General features: G+C 43.8%; 1 protein-coding gene across 2 annotated transcripts in view; it reads right to left on the bottom strand.

Moving 5' to 3' along the window:
* Positions 1 to 22877, bottom strand: part of SLC12A4 (solute carrier family 12 member 4) — a 104968-nt gene that overhangs the window by 41049 nt on the left and 41042 nt on the right. The window contains exons 5-12 of one of the 2 annotated variants that reach the window (XM_083164792.1): positions 21665 to 21719; positions 18380 to 18510; positions 15299 to 15540; positions 14280 to 14491; positions 12472 to 12636; positions 9969 to 10067; positions 9249 to 9306; positions 5558 to 5732 (exon numbers count right to left, since the gene is read on the bottom strand). In XM_083164792.1, coding sequence (XP_083020918.1) covers positions 5558 to 5732; positions 9249 to 9306; positions 9969 to 10067; positions 12472 to 12636; positions 14280 to 14491; positions 15299 to 15540; positions 18380 to 18510; positions 21665 to 21719 — 1137 coding nt within the window. The remainder of the gene's footprint in view (positions 1 to 5557; positions 5733 to 9248; positions 9307 to 9968; positions 10068 to 12471; positions 12637 to 14279; positions 14492 to 15298; positions 15541 to 18379; positions 18511 to 21664; positions 21720 to 22877) is intronic. The other variant, XM_083164793.1, reaches the window with a different exon arrangement.

Raw genomic sequence — 22877 nt, 5'->3', positions numbered from 1 at the left:
AATGCAAGCTAGCAGGCTCAGAATAATTGGGACGCACCCAGATCCCTGGATGGATTTTTCAGATAACGCCAGCTAACAGGCTCAGAATACTTAGGACGCACCCAGATCCCTGGATGGATTTTTCAGATAACGCAAGCTAGCAGGCTCAGAATAATTGGGACGCACCCAGATCCCTGGATGGATTTTTCAGATAATGCAAGCTAGCAGGCTCAGAAAAATTAGGACGCACCCAGATCCCTGGATGGATTTTTCAGATAACGCCAGCTAACAGGCCCAGAATACTTAGGACGCACCCAGATCCCTGGATGGATTTTTCAGATAACGCAAGCTAGCAGGCAGAGAATAATTGGGACGCACCCAGATCCCTGGATGGATTTTTCAGATAACGCCAGCTAACAGGCTCAGAATAATTGGGACGCACCCAGATCCCTGGATGGATTTTTCAGATAACACCAGCTAACAGGCTCAGAATAATTGGGACGCACCCAGATCCCTGGATGGATTTTTCAGATAACGCAAGCTAGCAGGCTCAGAATAATTGGGACGCACCCAGATCCCTGGATGGATTTTTCAGATAACGCCAGCTAACAGGCCCAGAATACTTAGGACGCACCCAGATCCCTGGATGGATTTTTCAGATAACGCAAGCTAGCAGGCAGAGAATAATTGGGACGCACCCAGATCCCTGGATGGATTTTTCAGATAACGCCAGCTAACAGGCCCAGAATACTTAGGACGCACCCAGATCCCTGGATGGATTTTTCAGATAACGCTAGTTAACAGGCCCAGAATACTTAGGACGCACCCAGATCCCTGGATGGATTTTTCAGATAACGCCAGCTAACAGGCCCAGAATACTTAGGACGCACCCAGATCCCTGGATGGATTTTTCAGATAATGCCAGCTAACAGGCTCAGAATACTTAGGACGCACCCAGATCCCTGGATGGATTTTTCAGATAATGAAAGCGAACAGGCTCAGAATACTTAGGACGCCCAGATTTTCTCACTATTTTAGATATATTCCTACACTGCACAGAGAGCTCACTTAACACGACTGCTGTGTGTCAGTGTTCACAGCAAATGGCGGGCAGTAAGGGTGACGGAGGTACAGTTGCTTCCTAGCCCAACCAATAGAATGTCTCCCTCCCTTACAGGCAGGCTGTGAACCAATCACAGCCCGTTTAGTGCAGAGTGGAACTGAATGGCCCCTCCCCATTTCCCCAGAACAAAGCTTTTACAGGGCAGGAGAGACCACAGCGTCTGATTGGTTCTTGTATCCCGACACTGTTAACCCCTCTCCTGCCAGTGCTGTCAAAGACACAGTTAACCCCTTTAATTCTAATCCTGTCGCCAACATAGCTGACCCCTCCACTATTAAAAGGTACTTTATTTTTATGGTAGAGTAGGCAATTTTGGGTTGGGGCGCAGGTGTCCTTCCCCTGTTAGTGATGAGCTAAGCGCCGCTGAAGCACTGAAACCGCACATGTAGGAGGATCCATACTATAATAAATACACTGACACTGGCAGGATCGAGTGCCAAATCATCACAGAACTACTGAATACTATCTATTTTAACCTGTTCATGTTGGTGCTCGTCCTCCCGGTGAGTGTGACTGGTGCTCTCTGCTCTCACAGGCTCTCTGCAGCACGTACGGAGAGATGAGGCCGGCACAGGAGACACACTGCACCGGAGCTGAAGCGCAGGTGTCAGACCCCTTTTGGCTGTGTGTCCCCGATGCAGTGTGTCTCCTGTGCCGGCCTCGTCCCTCTGTACGTTTAGCAAGCCGCAGCATCTGACACAGGGGTCTGACACCTGCGCTTCAGCTCCGGTGCAGTGTGTCTCCTGTGCCGGCTTCATCTCTCCGTACGTGCAGCAAGCCGCAGCATCTGACACAGGGGTCTGACACCTGCGCTTCAGCTCCGGTGCAGTGTGTCAGACCCCTTTTGGCTGTGTGTCCCCGGTGCAGTGTGTCTCCTGTGCCTCGTCCCTCTGTATTTGCAGCAAGCCGCAGCATCTGACACAGGGGTCTGACACCTGCGCTTCAGCTCCGGTGCAGTGTGTCTCCTGTGCCGGCTTCATCTCTCCGTACGTGCTGCAGAGAGCCTGTGAGAGCAGAGAGCACCAGTCACACTCACCGGGAGGACGAGCACCAACATGAACAGGTTAAAATAGATAGTATTCAGTAGTTCTGTGATGATTTGGCACTCGATCCTGCCAGTGTCAGTGTATTTATTATAGTATGGATCCTCCTACATGACATGGGGAAGGACACCTGCGCTTCAGCCTCCCGACAGCTGCCTGCTCGGCATCGCGATCGACTGGGGACAGGCCTGCGGTCCACCAGTCGATCGCGATCGACGCTTTGGCCACCCCTGACCTAAAGGGTTAACAAACTTCCAAAATGCTGTTTTGAATACTGTGAGGGGTGCAGTTTTTGAAATGGCATCATTTATGGGGGTGTCTCACATACAAGTCCCTCAAAGTCACATCAGAACTGAACTGGTCCCTAAAAAAATCAGTGTTTGAAATTTTCTTGAAAATGTGAGAATTTGCTATTCATATTTTAAGCCTCCTAGTGTCCAAAAAAATTAAAAGGAGGTTGAAATAATGATGGCAACATAAAGTAGACATATGGTCTTTGTTAGTTATTAACTATTTTGAGTGGTATGATTATTTGTCTCACAAGCAGAAAATTTAACATTTTGCAAATCGCTAAATTTTCCATTTTTTTACGACATTTTGGTATTTTTCACAAATAAACACAGACTGAATCGACCAAAATTTACCACTAACTTAAAGTACAATGTGTCATGAGAAAACAATCTCAAAAATCACTGGGATAAGTAAAAGCAATAAAAAGTTATCCCCACATAAAGTGATACATGTCAGATTTGAAAAAAAGGGCTCTGTCAGGAAGGCAAAAACAGGCTGCGGCGGTAAGGGGTTAATGGGTACTTGTGAGTTATCCGGGCGCCCGATTTCAAAATCGGGTCGGATCGGGACATCGCATCGCATCACATGCGACCATCGGATGCGATGCGATGCGATGACCCGATTTTTCCATAGGAATCAATGTTAAAATGGACTGAGTCCATTTTAACATGGAATTCAATGGGAAAAAGGGGTCCTTTTCATACCCCTACTATCCAAGTGGGCATGGAGTTGGATATAAACCTGTGGCGAGCGTAGCGAGCCACCGAGCCCGAAGCGTGGCGAGCGTAGCGAGCCCCGCGAGGGGACACGGAATACCGTTCGCTCGCCACGCTTCGGGCTCGGTGGCTCGCTACGCTCGCCACAGGTTTATATCCAACTCCATGCCCACTTGGATAGTAGGGGTATGAAAAGGACCCCTTTTTCCATAGGAATCATTTTAACATTGATTCCTATGGAAAAATCGGGTCATCGCATCCGATGGTCGCATGCGATGCGATGCGATATCGCATCGCATCGCATCTGATTGTATGCCTTAACTTAAGGCATACAATCAAAAAATCGGGCGCCCGGATAACTCACAAGTACCGGTTAATGTCATCTAGTTTACCAATGTAAATCACGGTTTTTGTCACTGTAAATGTAAAAATAAAGAGTGTTCTTTGTTTTAGTGCTGACCAGACTTCTTTAAATGGATTCATTCAAATACTGTATACAGATTACTGTATATTGTTGGTTCCACGCAAACAAAGGTGAAACATTACAGTTAAAGAATACAGCTGGAGCCCCTCTCACTGCCGGCACTCGCCAGAATGTCCCTGCTGGCGGAGAGCGACTCCATTAGGCTGAGACGCACGCGCGTCTCAGTCAGTTGGTGGCCGGGCAGCAGGGTTAGGAAGGGTGCCGGGAAGGGGGGGTGGCAGTGACTGACGGGGACCGGCGGCGAGGACCAAAGGGGAGCTCCGTAAGAAAGGGGCATGAGCCTCTCGTGTGTGCGCGCCCCCTACCGATGGATGGCGGGCCATGGTGGCTAGAATAGGAGCTACAGATGGAGCCCCCGCAAGCTCCAATTCCAGATCCCTGCTTATAAAAGATAGGGAGTGAAATTTAATAGGATGAGAGATTTGGTCATAAATCTCCAGTATTTTTAAAGCGGCAATCATTTGCACTGGTTCAATCAAACTGGTTTTGCAGTGTAAATGATTGCCGTTTAAAAAAAAATAATGGAGATTTCTTATCAATTTCTTTCTGAATCTCTCATCCTATTAAATTGCACCCACAGGGTCTACACATTGATTGTAAAATAAAACAATATTAGGGTTTTGATTTTCACCACCACTTTCAAGGAAAATAGTGGTACTTGTTTCCTAGCACGGCCACCACGATTTCTATCGTGGTGGTCGTGTCGGAAAAAATCGCGTCGGTCGCGTCGGGTGCATACCAAAACGCACACGACGCGACCGACGCGATGTACCCGATTTCTCCATAGGCTTCAATGTTAAAATAATTTAACATTGAAGCCTATGGAGAAATCGGGTACATACTGTCCATAGGCTTCAATGTTAAATTATTTTAACATTGAAGCCTATGAAGAAATCGGGTCCATCGTGTCCATAGGCTTCAATGTTAAATTTTTGTAACATTGGAACTGAGTCCATTTAACATAGTAAAAAATGGTAAAAGGGCCAATATGGGCCATTTCTCATTGGGTATGGCCCCGTCATGTGTGTAAAAAATAATGGCCCCCCCATTGTGGCCGCCACCCCCACGATTGACGCGAACCCGAAGCGTGGCGAGCGCAGCGAGCCCGCGAGGGGCGGCGGTGCGCGTCATCCGACCTTTTCATTCCCCTACTATCCACGTCGGCGTGGAGTTGAGAATAGATTAGTGTGGCGAGCGCAGCGAGCCACCGAGCCCGAAGCGTGGCGAGCCCCGCGAGTGGACGCTGATACCTTCACAGATCCCTGCGTCCCCTCGCGGGCTTCACACGTATCAGCGTGCGCTCGCCTCGCTGCGCTCGCCACACTAATCTATTCTCAACTCCACACCGACATGGATAGTAGGGGAATGAAAAGGTCGGAGAACGCGCACCGCCGCCGCTCGCCACGCTTCGGGTTCGCGTTAATCGTGGGGGTGGCGGCCACAATGGGGGGCCATTATTTTTTACACACATGACGGGGCCATAGCCAATGAGAAATGGCCCTTATTCTGCCTTTTCCCATTTTTTACTATGTTAAATGGACTCAGTTTCAATGTTAAAATAATTTAACATTGAAGCCTATGGACAAATCGGGTCCATCGCATAGGCTTCAATGTTAAATATTTTAATATTGAAGCCTATGGAGAAATCGGGGGCATTGCGTCGGGCGCGCATAGGCTTCAATGTTAAAATATTTTAACATTGAAGCCTATGGGGAAATCGTGGGCATCGCGTCGGTCGCGTCGTGTGCCTTCTTAAGGCACACGACCGACGCGATGTACCCGAGTACTGTTTTTTTCAAAGGAAATCGCGGGCATCGTGTGCCTTAAAGTTAAGGCACACGATGCCCGCGATTGTGGCCGTGATAAGAAACAAGTACCAAAATAGTCAATGGAACCATAACGCCCCCCACAGCTCACTCACTCGCAGAAATGGGACTATATTATCCTTAGCAATTGCTTGCAGCAATCGAGGCGCTCCAGTCAGACTCTGCAACCCGGCTCCACAAGTAGAAAAGAAAGAGCCAATAACTATGACCCATGGAGAAGGCCACGAAAGGGTCCCAACCACCAAATTCTTGTTCACGGCCTCACCAAACCTATAAAGAGATAATTAGTTACCAAACTAAAACATGTATAAGAACTGAAAGTGAAAACATTACAATTATTATAAATAGACTGACTGACAGACAATGACACTACGAGTTATACATTAGTAAGTCTGTATGGTAATTAACCCATAAACGAAAACATCCACATAAAATAATTATTTGCACATAATTTGATAGATCTTTAGAACAAGCGTTGCATGTACAGATGGAACTCTTTGTTGCGGGTCCTGGCAATTCTATCACCAACGGCCAGGACCCGCCAGCAGACAGAAGGGGGCTCGCGCAGCCCGTTCCATCAGAGACCTCCACTGCCTCCCGTGGCTCCCCGCACCCCCTTCTAACCCTGCCTGTCTCCCTGAAGCGGAGATGGGCAGGGAAAGCATTTCCTGCCACCGTGTTGATGCATGTGAGGTGATCGCACTTCCCCATCAGATGGAGCGCGTCTTCAACAACGCAGGGAATCTGGCGATCCCCAGCGCTGAGAGAGAGGCGCTGCATCTGTACACTGACATTTTTTATTTTTACTCCAGGTAAAACACACAAAGTATTTGTTTCCATAAGTGTTTTTTGTTATTTCAGATTAGTGGCTATAAATTGCCAATCTCTTCAGCCTCGTGCTAAGCAATGTAGCGGTTAGCACAGAACGCTCAGCACACACCGCTGGGGCACATGTGATGTGTGTGGACCAGTGTTATCCAGTGACAATACGGGCAACCTAAAGGTGCATACACACTGTACAATTTTTTTTGACCAATATAGTTAATTTTGGCCCTTCTAAACGATATTGGTCATAATATCTTCCAATGTGCATGCTACGAAAGACGAACGATGATGTGTGTACCCGCCGGTTGTTCATCATGGTTGTTTGTCAACTGAGCAGGAAGCTAAATTTGGATTATCTTTGAGAAAAAGCCTATAAACTTAGCTAGATCATTCATCTTTCGTCAAATTGTTCAGTGTGTATGCATCACTTCTTTGTCCAGGACACTGGGGAAGTTCAAGGGAAATTGGTCATCAATGTCTACATATATTTTTATTGAAGCATTGCATCATAAAAACCATTTAATGTACATTTTTAAAAGTTTGCTCAAGTAACAGAGTGAATGGTATAGAAAACAAAATTAATTACATTTGCATTTCTATTACATATGTAAGTAAATAAACTCATGAACATACAAGACATATATTTGAAAATTGTTAACAATACAATCATTGAGCTCATCTCCCCCTATATGAATACATTTCAGTTAACTTACAATTTACAATTGAATAGGAGGGTCATTACCTAAAGTTCTGGTCATTTACATATGGAATTACTAAAAGACTCATGGATTTATTGTTTTTCACCAATGTCTTTCAGTGTATACATCATCCAGTGTCTACGCACCTAAACAAGCATTTATTCTGCGTGCAGTATAAATCTAGTCAGGTGATGGCGACACGTGGTCGCTAGGCGGTATACACACAGTATTCTGTGCTTAATTTGTAAGCAATCTATTAGATTGCTTAGAAATAGGACAAAAATCGCTCCGTGTGTATGCCCTATTTTTGTCTCATGTGAAAATTAGAAATATTATTGATACTGTTTTTATTTGTTCTTAAAATTTTATTACGTTCTAAAAATCAAACAAACAGCACTTGCACCACTTAAGTAATGAAGCAAGATTACGCCATTGTAAGGTACAGTGTAAGCATTGTGATTCGACAAGTTTCCAAAGTGGCGAGAATGTGGATGTTAAAGGCCCATACACACTAGAAGATTTTCATTTCAAAAGACTTTGCCAAAATCTCTGATAATGCCCATACACACTGGGCGACTTTGAGCTGGAAGTCGCTCAAAACAACAGGTTTGAGCGGCTTTCAGCTCAAAGCCGCTCAGTGTGTATGGCCCGGGGATGAGCGGTGAGTGCTGCTGCGCGCTCCCGCATCATCGCTGGGAAAGCTGTTCATCTGCTGGTTATACCAGCAGATGAGCGGCTTTCAGGACGGGTTTGCATAGCGCTCCGCTATGAAACACCCCCCTCCCCCCCCTCCGTCAGCGCCGGGCAGGGGGAAAGTTGCTCAGTGTGTATGCACTGAGTGGCTTTATCTGCAGCGATGATTGGCATCATTGTTGTCCATACACGCTGGGCAAAGTCACCCAGTGTGTATGGACCTATAGATATATCTATCAACAAAGTAGTGCGTACACACTGAGCTATTTTCCTCAAAGAGTGAGAGATTTTCAGGAGGCCAAAGACTTTGCGGAAAATCATTCATTATAATTTACATAATGGGCGGGGTTTGAATTCCAAGGGTGGGAGCAACGGGCATTTTATTCAGTGCATTTCTGTTCTTGGGGCCTGATTCAGAACTGATTGCTGGGCTGCGTATATTTGGAGCCCAGCAATCAGGTAAACGCCCATGTGCAGGGCTATGATTTTATTTGCAGCCGTGCACGTAGGGAGAAATCCATTCACCTGTGTCAGCATGTATAGGCTACTGCTATAATATTTTGCACACTATAATGCCCATTACACTTTATGCCACACACTGTGATCCCCATTACATATTATACCACACACCATAATGGCTATTATATATTATGCCACATTAGTGCCACTTACCTACACATTAATTGCTAGGGGTTTCTTGCACAATACCAGAGGCTACATGCCAGGGCCTTTATGCTAGATGCCAGGGCCTCCACACTCTATGCCATGGGGGAGGGAAGTGCTCGTTGCCACAGGGTAGTTTAAGAGCGGTGGGGGTGGCGAAAGTGACAGCCGTCCGAAAGCAAAATAGCTGCAGACCTACTCATCGGGCCGGCTATTTCTCCCTGCAGCGCCCACACACAGCGTGTCGCAGACTCTCAGCGCCAGCAGAGAGTAACTAATGTAGGCGTCGCTGATGGATTCTGCAGGGGGAGGGAGCGGGCTGTCAGCCGGACTGAAAGACTTTCATCTTTCAGCCGGGCTACCGTACACATTTAGCGATGATGGCTGAAAAACCAGCGATGTTGCGGGAGCACACATACACACTAATCGATTTTTAGATGCAAATTGCTCAAAACGGCTATTTGGACCGATTTTCAGCTGAAAATCGTTGTGTGTATGGGCCTTAAGACTTTAATGTTCAGTAGTAGTGCAATCCTTTTGAAAAGTCGAGAAAAAGAAGAAAAGAATCAAATGAAAATCAAATAAGAACAGAAAAATTGCTAAAGTTGCATATGCACTATACAAATATCTGGCCAATCATCTGTCCAATCTGGCTGGTTGAAAATCTGGTAATGGATGGGATCAACCATTTGCTCCCAAACACTGGAAAACAGTGGTTTAACTACTTGACCATTTTCCAGTGTTTGGTAACAAATGGCTGTATTAGGTCATTTGTTTCAGTCTAGTACCAGATTTTCATTACAACCACCCACAGATTGGACATATAATTGTATAGTGTATGCCCAGCTTAAGGTGAATCATGATGATTACTTAAAATGTACAAACACTTAATTAAAACATGACTTACTTGTCCCGTAAAACTACACCCTCGATGCACGCACCAAAAAGTACCACGGTGCTGAAATCTGATAGAAGTGTTAAGTAAAGAATTTTTTTTTTTTTAAACGGATTAAAATAGTTCCTCGCGGTTTTCGGGAATAGCTTTTCTGTATTACTACACTAACGGAGTACAAACAAATTAGAAAACACTAACACAAGTTTTCTTCACTGAACTGGCAGCAAGAAAGTAGGCAACTAAGCTTTATATCGGTGTTTGATAATAAATCTAAAGGGACTTTGAACACACAGGATCTATCTCATATTTAGCACCAGATGTACAGTGTATCAAATTTTTATTTAAAGAACAGTAAAGGTCCATACACACTGGGCGACTGAGCTGAAAGTCGCTCAAAACAGCAGGTTTATGGCTGCTGTGTATGGCTCGGCGATGAGCGCTGCTGTGCGCTCCCGCAAAAATTGCCGGGAAAGCCGTTCATGAGTGTCTTTCATAGTGCTCCGCTATGCAACGCTGTCCTCCCCCCTCCATCGGCGCCGGGCAGGGGGAAAGCCACTCAGTGTGTATGCACTGAGTGTCTTTCCCCGCAGCGATGAACGCTATCATCGCTGTCCATACACGCTGGGCATAGTCGCCCAGTGTGTATGGACCTTAACACTAGTTTTTAGTTTTGTGTAATCAACCCCTATTACTATAATTATAATTCACTCGCAGATATTCTGAGTAGGATACAGACCAATGAAGTGGTGATTATAGCTAAAATAGTGCCTATGGGGATTGATTTTTGAGCATCTTTCAGGTCCCCAGATCTGTTACTTCCAGCCATAATACCTGTGTAAAACAAACAAAAATAAACCCAATGAAGTATACATTGCTATAAAACATGGCTAACAAAAACAAAATAAAATCGGATGCAAAAAATACACTCAAGTAGCAAAATGCAATTGCAGAACACGGGAAGCTGCTGGTCGGACCGCAGGAAAAAAGATCCAGCTAATTGGTGAGATAGCTCTTTAGTGGATGGGGGCCTAATTAAGCACAAACTTCAGGTGGGATAATGTCAATGATACAATCGTAACTTATACTAACGAACCTTCAACTAAATACACCAACATTGCCAATAAAATGGTTACATGATCGTATGAACGATATTTAGCTACTATATGCGATAGCAAGGTTAATAGTATTAGGAGTTGAGCACATTATGTGCAACTGATTTATTGACCTGAGCTCAGGGGTTAGTGGGGGGGGGGGGGGGGGTAGGGTGAGGTGGAAGTGAGCTCTAAATTTTAAAAGAAAAGCATTATAGTTTGCAGGGGGGGTGACAAAAACACCACCACTGGCCCAGGCTCTGCCCAATTGGGGAAGGGAAGGAGGGGGAAATTAGGTTGAAGAGGGAGAGGCGTTTCCCCAACTCTCAATGACCACTTTAAACATGGTCTTCGAGATGGTTATTTTTTTTAGGAAAAGCACTGGGGTTTTTTTGCAGTCCTGCAGTCTAGACGTAAAATATGCCAGAATCTGGCGTCATTGCTGCACAGTTTTTACTCCCACAAACACGGTGCCTTGTAAATGCTTTTTTACTTTACTGATGGAAGGCAAGATGTCATGCTTTTGGAAAATATAGTGCTGTATTCCAAAGTGACCATCATTGCCTGAATCCACCAACCCTAACACTGCCTGTAGTTGTGTCAGGATATTCAGCAGGAAGAGAACGGGGCTACCAGCAAATGTGGACATGGTAATACAAGCATTATAGACTGTTTATTTATCCCACTGAACAATCCATTGCTTGCTACCATTTTGGTCAATTGCCCTAGTTCACCAACACTTAAAGCCCCCCCCCCTATTAGAATTATACTGTGATCTATTCAAACATATACTGTAGTCCATGTTTTGGCCTGAGGTTCATCCTGACTACATTTTCTGCTGTCTGAGCCATATTTTCTATGGTGTAATAACGGTCAATGCTGCAAACTCTTCAAATAACTGGGAGTTGATCTGTAACACGTCTTTGCAGTTCTCAGTGAAGGTTCCACTCCCAATGGTCTATTACAAGGATTTCCAAGATTCGGATAGTAGGATTTCATTCAGACTCTAATCAGCTCTTTGTTAACTTCGCCATGGTGGCCAATCGGGCAAGCGCTGAGGATCCCAGCCTCAATCACCAGTCATAACATTGTTGTGCCTTTTCAGGTACTGTCACCCCTATCTGCACTGGTGACTCTGACTGGTATTCTGCCATATCCTTGATATGACAGTCATATAAAAAGCCAATTTCCCCACCCAATCCTCTGTTGGCCATCTAACCCAAGGCACCATCCTTTCAAATGACAACTGGAACACCTCAACATGTAATCTTTTTGTATGATGGCAGGCCCATGTTCACCCTATCGGAGCTGACTGAGCTCTGCACAAAACCGTATGTTTCTCTGTTCCTGGACCGCTGCAATGGCTGGGCCTGTTGCATGGTAGTTAAAGCCTGGAGCACTACCTCCATTTTTATGTGCTCCACACATCCTAGACCAATAACCCAAGTGCATTTGTGTGTATAACGCTTCCTGCAGGTAACCACAGCATCTTTAACCCCTTCAGTGGCAATCCCAAGAATTTTACAGGCTGTGCCTCAGTGCCCAGTCTGGCAAGCCCGGAAAATTCTCGGGCTTGCCACGGTTTACAGCTGGGCAGTGCTGCTGAGTTCAATCACTGAACTCAGGCAGCTTCAGCGCTGCCAGGCTCTCCCCCCTCCTCCTCCTCCTCCCCCCTTCCCTCCAGCTTTTGTATTGAAGTCCCCGGCGCCGGGTTATGACAAGCTGGCTGCCGGGGACAGGGACGAGGTGCCGGTCCGGGCAGCGGCTGATTGACAGTTCAGCGGCGCTGCCCAGACCCAGGGAGGCAGTGGTGTTTCTTTTTTGAAGGAGCGCTCCCCATAAAAAAACTCGCAAAGTGGGGAGCGCCCCCCCCCCCCCAAAACAAAAACACTGAAGGGGTTAACCCTGTTAGAAAGAGGCAAAGTTCCCCCTCTGCAATATTTGGCTTAACAATTTCCTCTTTCCCTGCCAGGTTCCCTTCACCTTAGTAAAACCTCCAGGATATGCACTTATTTTATCTAAGAAGCGATCATAACTTACTGTATCCACTCAAAACATAAGAATGGTCACATTTATATAGACGGTGGATACAGACAGGTATCGGATACTGCTCCAAATGATTTGAATCATCTGACAATTCTTACCGGTCACAGAAGGGAAAAATATGCCAACAAGTACAGTAAATGTGGTTGTGATGTCTGCCAGGACATAAAGATGAAGATTGCTCTTAGATCCCACAACATCTTCGGAGAAGTTTTGGAATTTTTCAAGAAATGAACCTTTTTCTAGGTAATTACTCCACAAGTTATCTGTGTATGTCAGAAAAGAGGCAAACAGTGTAAAGTGTTAATATACAGAACAGAATAGGAAAAAATTGAAGGTGACTTGGAACATGAAAAAAGCATTTTGGCGGTTTCAGTAATGGAGTCTGAACATGTTAAAACACATCTACTATCCAGAACCATAAAGAATGGTACAAAACTTTAGAAGTTCTCCAAAAAGCGTGTTTAAGCAAACAGAGATTAGATGGAATAAGATAAATATGGCTAATAAGGACAGAATTAAAATAAATGTCTTCCTTTGTTAAATCTATGGGGGGTGCTCAATCCTGGATCACGGCTGTCGATCCCTTCCGACAGCCGTGATCCAGGCCCGTTTAGATCTTGCCCGACAGCAAATCGGTAGGCTGGATTCAATGTCCCGCCCATCGATCTGTAGAAATGTGGGAGTGTCCACGTAAACCACCGTGGATTGTCGATCTGCGGCCGGTATCGCGACAATCCACGGCTGTTATCAGAACAGAACCCGACAGCTTCTAAAGTCGGGCTCGTTCTGCCGTGATCCCGCATCACTGCTGTTGGTAAAGACAGGGGAAATAGCGGCGGAACATTGAATACCACCCCAAGTCTGTTATTACCCAGTTTTGTTCTATTGCAGTTGTTCCAATTGTAAAGTGAAATGTAACAATCTGTTAATAAATAATAATTAACAACAATTAACGTCAAAGAACCAATATTGCTTATGCCCAATGTGTATCGTTAACCATATCGTGGGTGCTGCGACCTCATGCCATTTAAAAAAATAATAATTTTGTTTTAAACAGTTTCACAGACAGAACCGTGCACAGATCTGTGTATGGTTCTGTCAAATTTGCCTGCCAGAACCAGGCCACTTTTTCTGGTTATTTTAGTAATGTTTAGGATGTGCTTTGAAAAATCGCACCCTATTATATTTGTGATTTTGATGTTTTCAAAACTATTTTTTGGTCAAGCCAAAACGGATGATTTGTATAACATGTGATTACCAGCAAACTAGATTTTGGCTGTTTCTAACCACAAATAAATAACACCTTAAAAATTATATCCGATTACATTTTACCCATAGAATTTCATTTATAAAGATGTATTGATAAAATATATTTGCTATCCATTTAGTTTCCCTTTACAGATTACTATGGATTGTTGTCTCAACACAGTTCAATACTTTATACAGGTTGAGTATCCCGTATCCAAAATGCTCGGGACCAGGAGAATTTTGGATAACGGATTATTCCGTATTTCGGAATATTTTAATATTTCAATGATATATTTTGAAGTATCTTGCATTTATGCTGTATAAACACATAATATACACACAAATATATTTTATTACCACATAAAATACACACAAACATATTTTAATTGTTCAAAAAACAAGGTTTCAAAACATGAAACAAAATGTGTGTACTATCTCAGCACTGAATTTGAATGCCAAGCAATCATTGTCTTGCACATATATAGTGCCAGTTACATATCATGTCCCCAGTGATGCTGTTACATATGTCCCCAGTGAGTTTTTAGCAAAAAAAAAAAAAAAAATTTTCACTTTCTGGAATGTCCGTATTTCGGAATAATTCGGATAACGGATATTCGGATACGGGATACTCGACCTGTAATAGTCTATTACTTCTCACCTCTTAAAATCCCACTGGCGGCTCCAGGAATGCCAGAAATTTCACTGACATTGTTATGAAGAAAATATTCATCACAGTTGCTGGAAAAATTTGATGACCCACAAAATAACATTGACAACTTTGTAGCAACTGTCAAATTGTCTATTGTTACAGTCTTGGCACAGATGTCAAATTGGTCTCTAGAAAGGGTTCTGTTGCCTAGCACACAAATTCTAAAGAAAAAAAAAAACAGAATTAATATTAGTAATGGTATAAAATATAAAGTGTATTATTCATTTATTCTAAATGACATTGATCCTGATTCAGTATGGATCACATAGTAAAGCATTGATGAATTGGAAATGTGTCAGTGGGTCAAAAAGTACAGAATAGAAAAATAAGGCGATATTGGCAGATGGGGGATTTAACTACTAGAATATAACCTAGTGCCCATGGGAACACAAACCATAATGGATTTTTTTTTTTAAGTGGCAATTAGAAATTATTATAATTAGTGGCCTCTCCAGAGGTTGGGTTGCAGCACAGTTAAAAATTCAAATAGGGGAACCGCATCAACTGCCACCAACTTCCATTCCAAACTGACTCACTGGCAGTTGGTGTGGCTCCCCTATTTGAATTTTGACCTGTGCTGTAACCCCGCCTCTGGAGCAGCCACTGAATGCAGCTTGAATACAGACTGGGACATCCCATGACATCAAAGGAAAAGCCTGGGTAAGCTTTTTTGGTGACAGAGTTATTCTGTATCTTGAGAAGAGAGGAGACTTTGCAGTGATCTGAGGATTGATTACATTTGCTCATTGAAAGGTGGTTGGATATCACTATACAGGATGCTCCATTTTCTAATGAAAACCTGATATCCTAAACATGCAACAAAAGGAGGCACTCTTCTCGCCTATATTTTACACACACACACACACACACACACACACACACACACACATTTTAAAACTATGCAAAACAGTTACTTAGATCCACTTTTCAATGTGAAATCAGATCAGTTTGTATGATTATATACTTACGGAAACCGAGGTGGGTCAAAAATCGATTTGATACCACCTGCATAGATGGACAGGATGGATAAGATGACACAAGCAAGGAAGAGAGATGCAAATTTGTTCACATACTTGACCCCCACAAACACAACAAATGCCATCAGGGTAAGAAATATTGTGCCATAAACTCGCATATTGTTCAGCTTGGCGCTGGGGTCCTCGTGAGAGTTAGGAGAATGGAATATGGCAGCGGAAGGAGCAATGTAAACCTGCAAGGAAAGAAAAATGGACCAGACTAAATTACAAGAGCTGCATCTAAATGTCATCTTTAGGCGTTCAGATTAGATAGGTTTGCAAAGCAGTAAATAGCATCCAATAAAAGGTACGGTGAAACAAAAACATTCCAAAGACATTGTAGGTATGTAAGACAATGTTGCATCATATTCTTGCTTTATGTTCATTTTAAAATATGGAACATACAGTAAAAGAGAACACGCAGAACTAGAACAGAAGATGTAGCTAGGAAAATCTCAACAATCTATACATGTATACGTAGGGTATTTATACCTGATAATTCCTCTACAATGTTACCTCTTGACTTTCTCAACTTCCCAACATATATCATCAAACGACTAATTTCGTTCCCATGCCAAGGCCTGCACTTACCCTATTACCCTACTCTTCCTACACTGCCATGCAGGGATTAAAGTGAGGTGGAACATTTTAACCTCCACATTGGTCCTTCACAGTAATTCCATGCATTCTAGTTTGCAGGGGGATGCGAAAAAACCTACCACTGGCCCTGTCTCTGCCTAATGCGGGGAGGGGAGGGGGTGTAATTAGGTGGCATAGAGAAACGAGTCCCCCACCTCTGCATGACTACTTTATACCCTGATGTTACTAAATATGTTACATAGCGCTTATTTATCTGCCAACAGGAGATGTTTAATAGGGGACTCAACTAATTCAAATTGTTACAAGTGTGGTTCCCAATCTGCAGATTTATATCACTGCCTTTAACCCCTTCCCGACATATGACGTACATTTACGTCATATGTCGGTTGAGGGGGAATCAAGCCAGCTCACGGAGTGAGCTGGCTTGAAAGAGAGCAGGTAATGGCTGTATATTACAGCCAGGTCCCTGCTCTCACGGCCACGAGCGGCGAGTTCGCCGATCGTGGCCGTTTAACCCTTTAAGCACCGCGGGCAAAGCGACCGCAGTGCTTAAATAGCTGATCGGAGGGGGGGCGCCCCCCTCCGGCGCCGATCGGGGCCCCCCGCAGCGAGATCGGAGGGTGCCGATCGGTTGCCATGGTAGCCAGGGGTCTAATGTAGACCCCTGTGCTGGCCGTGTCTGCATACCTATCACATCCTGCCTGAGGCAGGATGTAATAGGAAGTGCATAAAATCACTACGTTCAGCCATAGAGCTCTATGGCTGAACCTAGTACAGGCGATCGCGCCCCCTAGTGGTCAAGTACACTAGGGGGCCTTGTAGTAAAAGTAAAAAAAAAAAAAAAAATAAACATATTTGGTATCGCCGCATTCCTAAAAGTCCGATCTATTAAAATATAACATTAGTTATCCCGCACGGTTAAAGGCGTAAACGGAAAATAATTCCAAACGCCAAAACTACGTTTTTTGGTCGCATCGCGTACCCAAAAAAAAATAACTAAAAGAGATCAGAAAGTCGCCCATATCCCATAATTAAATTAATTAAAAAGTACACTTCAGCCTGCAAAAAATGAGCCCTCACCCAGGTCCGTAGGTGGAAAAATAAAAAAGTTATAAGCCGCAGAACATGGCGACGCAACGCAAATTAGAAAAACCGTAAAAGTTGCGATTTTTTTTTTAGTGGTAAAACATAACGAAAACTATATAAGTTTGGTATCACCAGAATCGTAACAACCCATAGAATAAAGATAACCCATCATTTTAAACGAACTATGAACTCCAAAAAAACCGTAACCAGCGCAAAATTGTGGAATGGCGTTTTTTTTTTTTTTTACCCCACATTGAATTATTTCCTGATTCCCCAGAATATTATACGGTATAGTAAATGGTACCATTACAAAGTACAACTTGTCCCGCAAAAAAAAAGCCCTCATGTGTCTATATAGCCGGAAAATTAAAAAAGTTACGCTTATTTGAACGCAAGGAGGAAAAAAAAAAAAAAAATTAGCATAAAAGGCAATGTCGGGAAGGGGTTAAGTATGCCTAATAATCCGTGGCTTTTGGCTTCAAGGTTATTAATTATTTCACAGCTAATGTGGTCAATGATATCCCTATAACACCAGAATTGGCTTTATTTGGTATACCTTCCTCATAACACTAAAGGCCCCCATAGCCGGCCTGAGTGGCCCGCCCACCTGCCCGGAGGATTTGCCGGGAGTCAAGTACAGGGGAATTCTCGCGAGAGGTCGGTAGTTCCTGCAAGATTCCTCTTAATCAACAGCAGCCGGAGAGTGTCAGTCCTATTCAGCGGCAGCCGCCGGAGCGTGGGACGGCTGCAGCAAGACAATTTGTCAAATAAATGTTTACATATGGACCCGGAAGGATTTCTTTCCCCATACAAACGGCCCTTGGAACAAAAAAGGTTCCCCACTCCTGATGTATAGAGTAATTCTGATTAACTTAATGTTATCTTCATTGAAAAAATTAAGTACATTTCTAAGTGACCTTAAACTTTTCAACGATAGTACCACTTATCTATCGTCGCCCAGTGCCATACTTCCTGTTTGACATGGTAGAAATATCTTTCAAAGGAACCACTTCAAATCCCAGTAATTAGGAGATGAAATTGGCATCCAAACTCACAGCTGTAAATTCAATCTTAAAATAAGTACACACCTAAAGATTCCTGTCCAATCTGTTTATCTGTTTGGTGGGTACTAAAAAAAATTTTTTTCGGACCATGACCATGCACCCGCCCCGAGGTCCAACCCAGGGGCCACATAACCCCTCCATTTTATCGGGGCCCAGCCGACCTGTCGGCATCCCTGCTCATAGTAGGGAATATTGGAAAATAGGTAAGTATACCCTAGTTAAATCAGAACTCATATACAACCACTACAAATAAAAAAAAACTAAAAAAAAACTGGTCTCTTACCAAGAGGATCTCAATTGCTCCCAGTATGTACATGGCTCCGGCAAACGTGGTACCTAAATAAAAGCAGAGACCCACAGCTCCCCCAAATTCTGGACCAAGTGATCGAGAAATCATGAAGTATGAACCACCAGCTGCAAATAAGAAGCAACATTACTAAATTTCTGTTTGTTTTACATACTGTTCTAGAAAAAAAAAGACTGGTTTGACTACAATATATATGTGTCCATTATACACAAAATGGCTGTATGATATCAAATATTAAAAGAAATAACAGCATCTAAGAATTCATGATAAGAGAAATTAGTGTGCATAGGCTTAACTTACATTTAGACATATCTTCCTTTTATCATGGCTAGGCATTTTTACAGAACGATGCAGGCGGCAGAGCCGTCTTAACATTAGTGAGGGTCCCCAGGCAAAACTTATTCACTGGGCCCCCCCCTCAATGAATTAGTTTGCTGGCAGGCCCCTCGCCCACCTGCAGCCTGCGTTGGTAGCCTTCCCCCCCTGTGAATTAGTTTGCCGGGAGGACCCCCTGGCAGCCTCCCCTGGCAGACTCCCCGTGGCGGCACACCCTCCCCACCTGCAAATTCCTACCTTGACTTCCCCCCCAGCGGTCTGGGTCCAGCCATGTGCACTGCACGCAAAAGCAGGAGGGCTGCTCATCAGTAGGTGCTGAGTCCCCCCGTAGGGCACCTAGGGAATTGTAGTATTGGCCAGCAACTCCCCCTCACAGGTCATGCTGCCGGAAGAACAGCGAGCTAGGGTATAAGCCTGAACCCCACAGCCCAGACCCCCACCGTCTATCCCATTGGGCCTCTAGGTCCTAGGGACCCTGGGCATGTGCCCAACATGCCCAATGGGAAAGACGGCCCTGGCAGGCAGCACTCACAGGACTTTGACAGCAGTAATTATAAGGACCAGAATCTCTTTGCTGATGGATGTTTTTATCTATTTAAAGATTTTCATTAGAATCAAAAAGTACAAAAACATGTTAGCTCACCTAAATACCCACCACTGTTCACAATCACCGGCTTCTGGCCACGGGTCCCCAGAAACTGACATCACCTGAATTTGATGGCCATGTTGTCAATTTTTAAAATGGTGTGATCAAGATCATCTGAATTTCTATGAATTCTCAGAATTGTGAGTAGGGAAGACAGTGTGTGACTGGCTTGTTCACAATGATATTACTGGTAGACATACTCCGGTTACTACTCATTTTATGACCCATAAACCAGGATGCTACAGGTGCACTATCTGTTGATATCTTGAAACCGGATAATTTTTTTCCCACCCCCCAAACTGGCAAACGTATAGCCATTGACCTGTACAAGCATATATGTGGTTTATATTATCAGATGCCCCATGCGGATTACTATACATGGGAAAAACCATCACCATTCAGTTTAGGGAGTGCATGGCGCTCCACTAATCCACTATTAGGTTTGCACTCAAGGGCCAGAATTCAGTTCCACCTATTGCCCGTCATTTTAAACTGCATGAACACAACTTGTCAACACTTCGGTACAAGATTATAGATCAGGAACCAAAGAGAATTCGAGGCGGTGATAGATCTCATTTTCTGTTCCAACATGAAACAAGATGGCTACATCGGTTACAGCCGATAGTGTCTTTGGAGCTTAATGAATTCCTGAGCTTTAATTGTTTCCTATACGTAATTCATTTTTGGATTACATTTAATTATTTGCCATTTTGTGTTATATAGTAAATTAGTTTTTGTACTAGATTTTAAGATGACTTTTGTTGCTCTTGTTGTATTATGTATATATTCTTTATCTCCATGCATCCTTCTACTGTTTGCACTTTTGTTACCTGGCAACCAGCTGCTGAGTCTGGAACACGTAGTAGAGCAGACATCGCTGACAGGTCAGTTCCTGGGGACCCGCAGCCAGAAGCCAGTGATCGTGCACTTTGGTGGTGGGTAGTAAAAATCATTAAATACTGTAGATTGAAACATCAATCAGTAAATAGACTCTGGTCCTTTATTTACCGCTATCAGACCCCTGTGAGTGCTGCCTGCATCGTCCTGTAATAATTCAAAATTAGCTACCCATAGGTCAATCATTAATATATCTTAAGAGCACTTCTCCAGGTAGGGATGTCACCACTTTATTGGGCTGCATGGCAGTTCATGCACAACCAATACAGGATGACTTCCTGACCAAGGCCCTATCTGTGCGGGGATTTAATTTCTCCCCATGTTTGTGTGGGTTTCCCATGGTTGGTCTAGTTTCCTACAATATTCAAAAATACTCTGCTGCTGAGAGACAGAAATATTATCTGTAAAGCTCTGAGTAATATGTGCAGATAAATAACATACTAAATTAATATATTGTAAATGAAAAGATATGCATCTAAAAATTCAAATCTCCATATATAGGTGCATATGCTTTCAGTTGTCAAGCTAGACCTTGAAAAACAGATCGTACTAAGTAACCCAAATATCAACGAGTGATAAATATCAAAGTCAATTTGTTGGATATGATGAATGGTTCCCCATGCCCCTCATCACAATGTCCCTTGGAAGGGACAGAAGAAAAAGTTGGGACAGCAGGTATTACCTCATAATCTTCTCTGTCCCTTCCTAACACCCTCAGTACGGGGACACTGTATACCTCCTCTCATCAGTGCTGGATGTTATAAGGTCACCGGGTCTCCTGCTTCCACCGCCTGGTCTGATGCACTTATTTCCCAGGGATAGTTTCACACTCTCCCCAATGCCGGGTCCCCAGCTCATGCTCCTGTACCACTGACCAGCAGCACAATTTAAAAAAAGTGCAGATAATGCATTGGTTATGGGGCCCAGCAGCTTGGTGGGCCCCAAGGCAATCCCCTGAACTTTTATTTAAAATTGTGCTGCCTGTCAGTGGCCCAACAGCACTTTTTGAGTGGTACCCATTAGTCTAATTAGGCTTAGCTGCTTTACTTGGTTAAACCCAACCTTAATGAGTGCAACAAAGAGCAACATTATAATATCGCGCCACAGTCTGCCGTCACTTTAGACGTGAGCTCAAGGAGGGATAAACAATTGAATTCAGCTCTATGAATACATCCCATATTATATTTATATCAATATATTTATTAACAAGATAAACATCCATCTACAGTATATAAATAAAATTGCAATTGATGTATTAAGATACTTGCATTTTTAATTTAGCCTTAGCAACAGAAGTCATGCACTTGATGTGCACTGTAAATGTTTAAAGTTCTTGGAGGCAGTAGGTTCTTACACAGTTTTCTAGCTGAAGATGTAATTACCTGGTACTACGCCATTTGTGGCGATGGCACTCATCGATATAGCTGTGAGGAGAGTCTAAATGAAAATGAAGATAACAAAATGGGAAGAAATAAAACGAAATACAGGACTTCTGAAGAAAAGGAAGAAGCATATGGAGAACACTGTACAGCAAGGAATAAGAACATGTCAAACAACTGAGTTAATGAACTTAAGATAAAAGTGACGATTTCTGATGTTTAACCATGCCTCCAAACTTTTGGATCAATGAAATAGGCTCCCCTGCAAGCCACGGGCCAGCGTGCTCTGCAAAAGGGATGTGGCCCCAGGCATGGCCTCACAAATAGTGCCACAATCGCAAGCCATACCTCCATTTTAACCATTGTGGGGGTATGCCCAGCACTCTGTGATATGATGGCATTGCCCCTGCCCCTCCCTCTCAGTGAGTGACAGGAGGACTCCCAACTGCACCCACCACAGGAAACTGCTGCCTCGGATTGTCCCATCCCCCAAAAATGGGACTGTCCTGCATAAATTGGGACAGTTGGGAGGTATGGTTTAACTATGTAGCATGCATGTAAACACAGAGCACATGTATGTTAGATAACAAAGGGTGTAATTAAGTGATCCAGGTCCTGCATCTTCTTTTTCTTTCTGGATTTCCAGGATATGCAAGATGAGTTAAACTTGCTTCAGCTTTACTTTACCCAAGCACCCAGTTATATTCTAGAGCGCATGTTTTTCTTCATACTAATGTGTTAAGAGTACTGTGCCCTTAATAAAGCCTGATCCAAGTACAGTCCTCCCAAACAACCTCCACCACCATGTAACTATGTGTTGGCTCGGACTATGCATGCAGCGGGTTGATAGAGTTGAATGGAAGCTACAACAACTAAATCGGTCAATCGCCAGTGGCTGTTTTGTGGTCAACCATTTCCAAGCCCGACATTGAGGAGCCAGGTAAGTCAGGGGTCCCACAAGCTGGATGGGCAGTTTGCTTACTCACTAACGGAAGGCACAAGCTTAGGAACCATTGCTTGGATAATAGGCTTTGACAATAGATCAGGTGTCCGACAGAAAGGAGCCTCACTAACAACACACTGAGCCTGGAGAGAATAATCCATGCTTTGTGCAGGAGACATTCTACCACTGGTTGAATGAATTAGATGTAACGACCTAGGTAACCATTATTTTGTAGAGGATACACAGCTGTATCTGTCCTTTACTACAAGTAAA

This window comes from Crinia signifera, chromosome 11 (assembly GCF_055691185.1).
Source record: "Crinia signifera chromosome 11, ASM5569118v1, whole genome shotgun sequence".
In the NCBI taxonomy this organism is placed as follows: Eukaryota; Metazoa; Chordata; class Amphibia; order Anura; family Myobatrachidae; genus Crinia; species Crinia signifera.
This window is presented reverse-complemented; position numbering and strand designations above follow the sequence as displayed.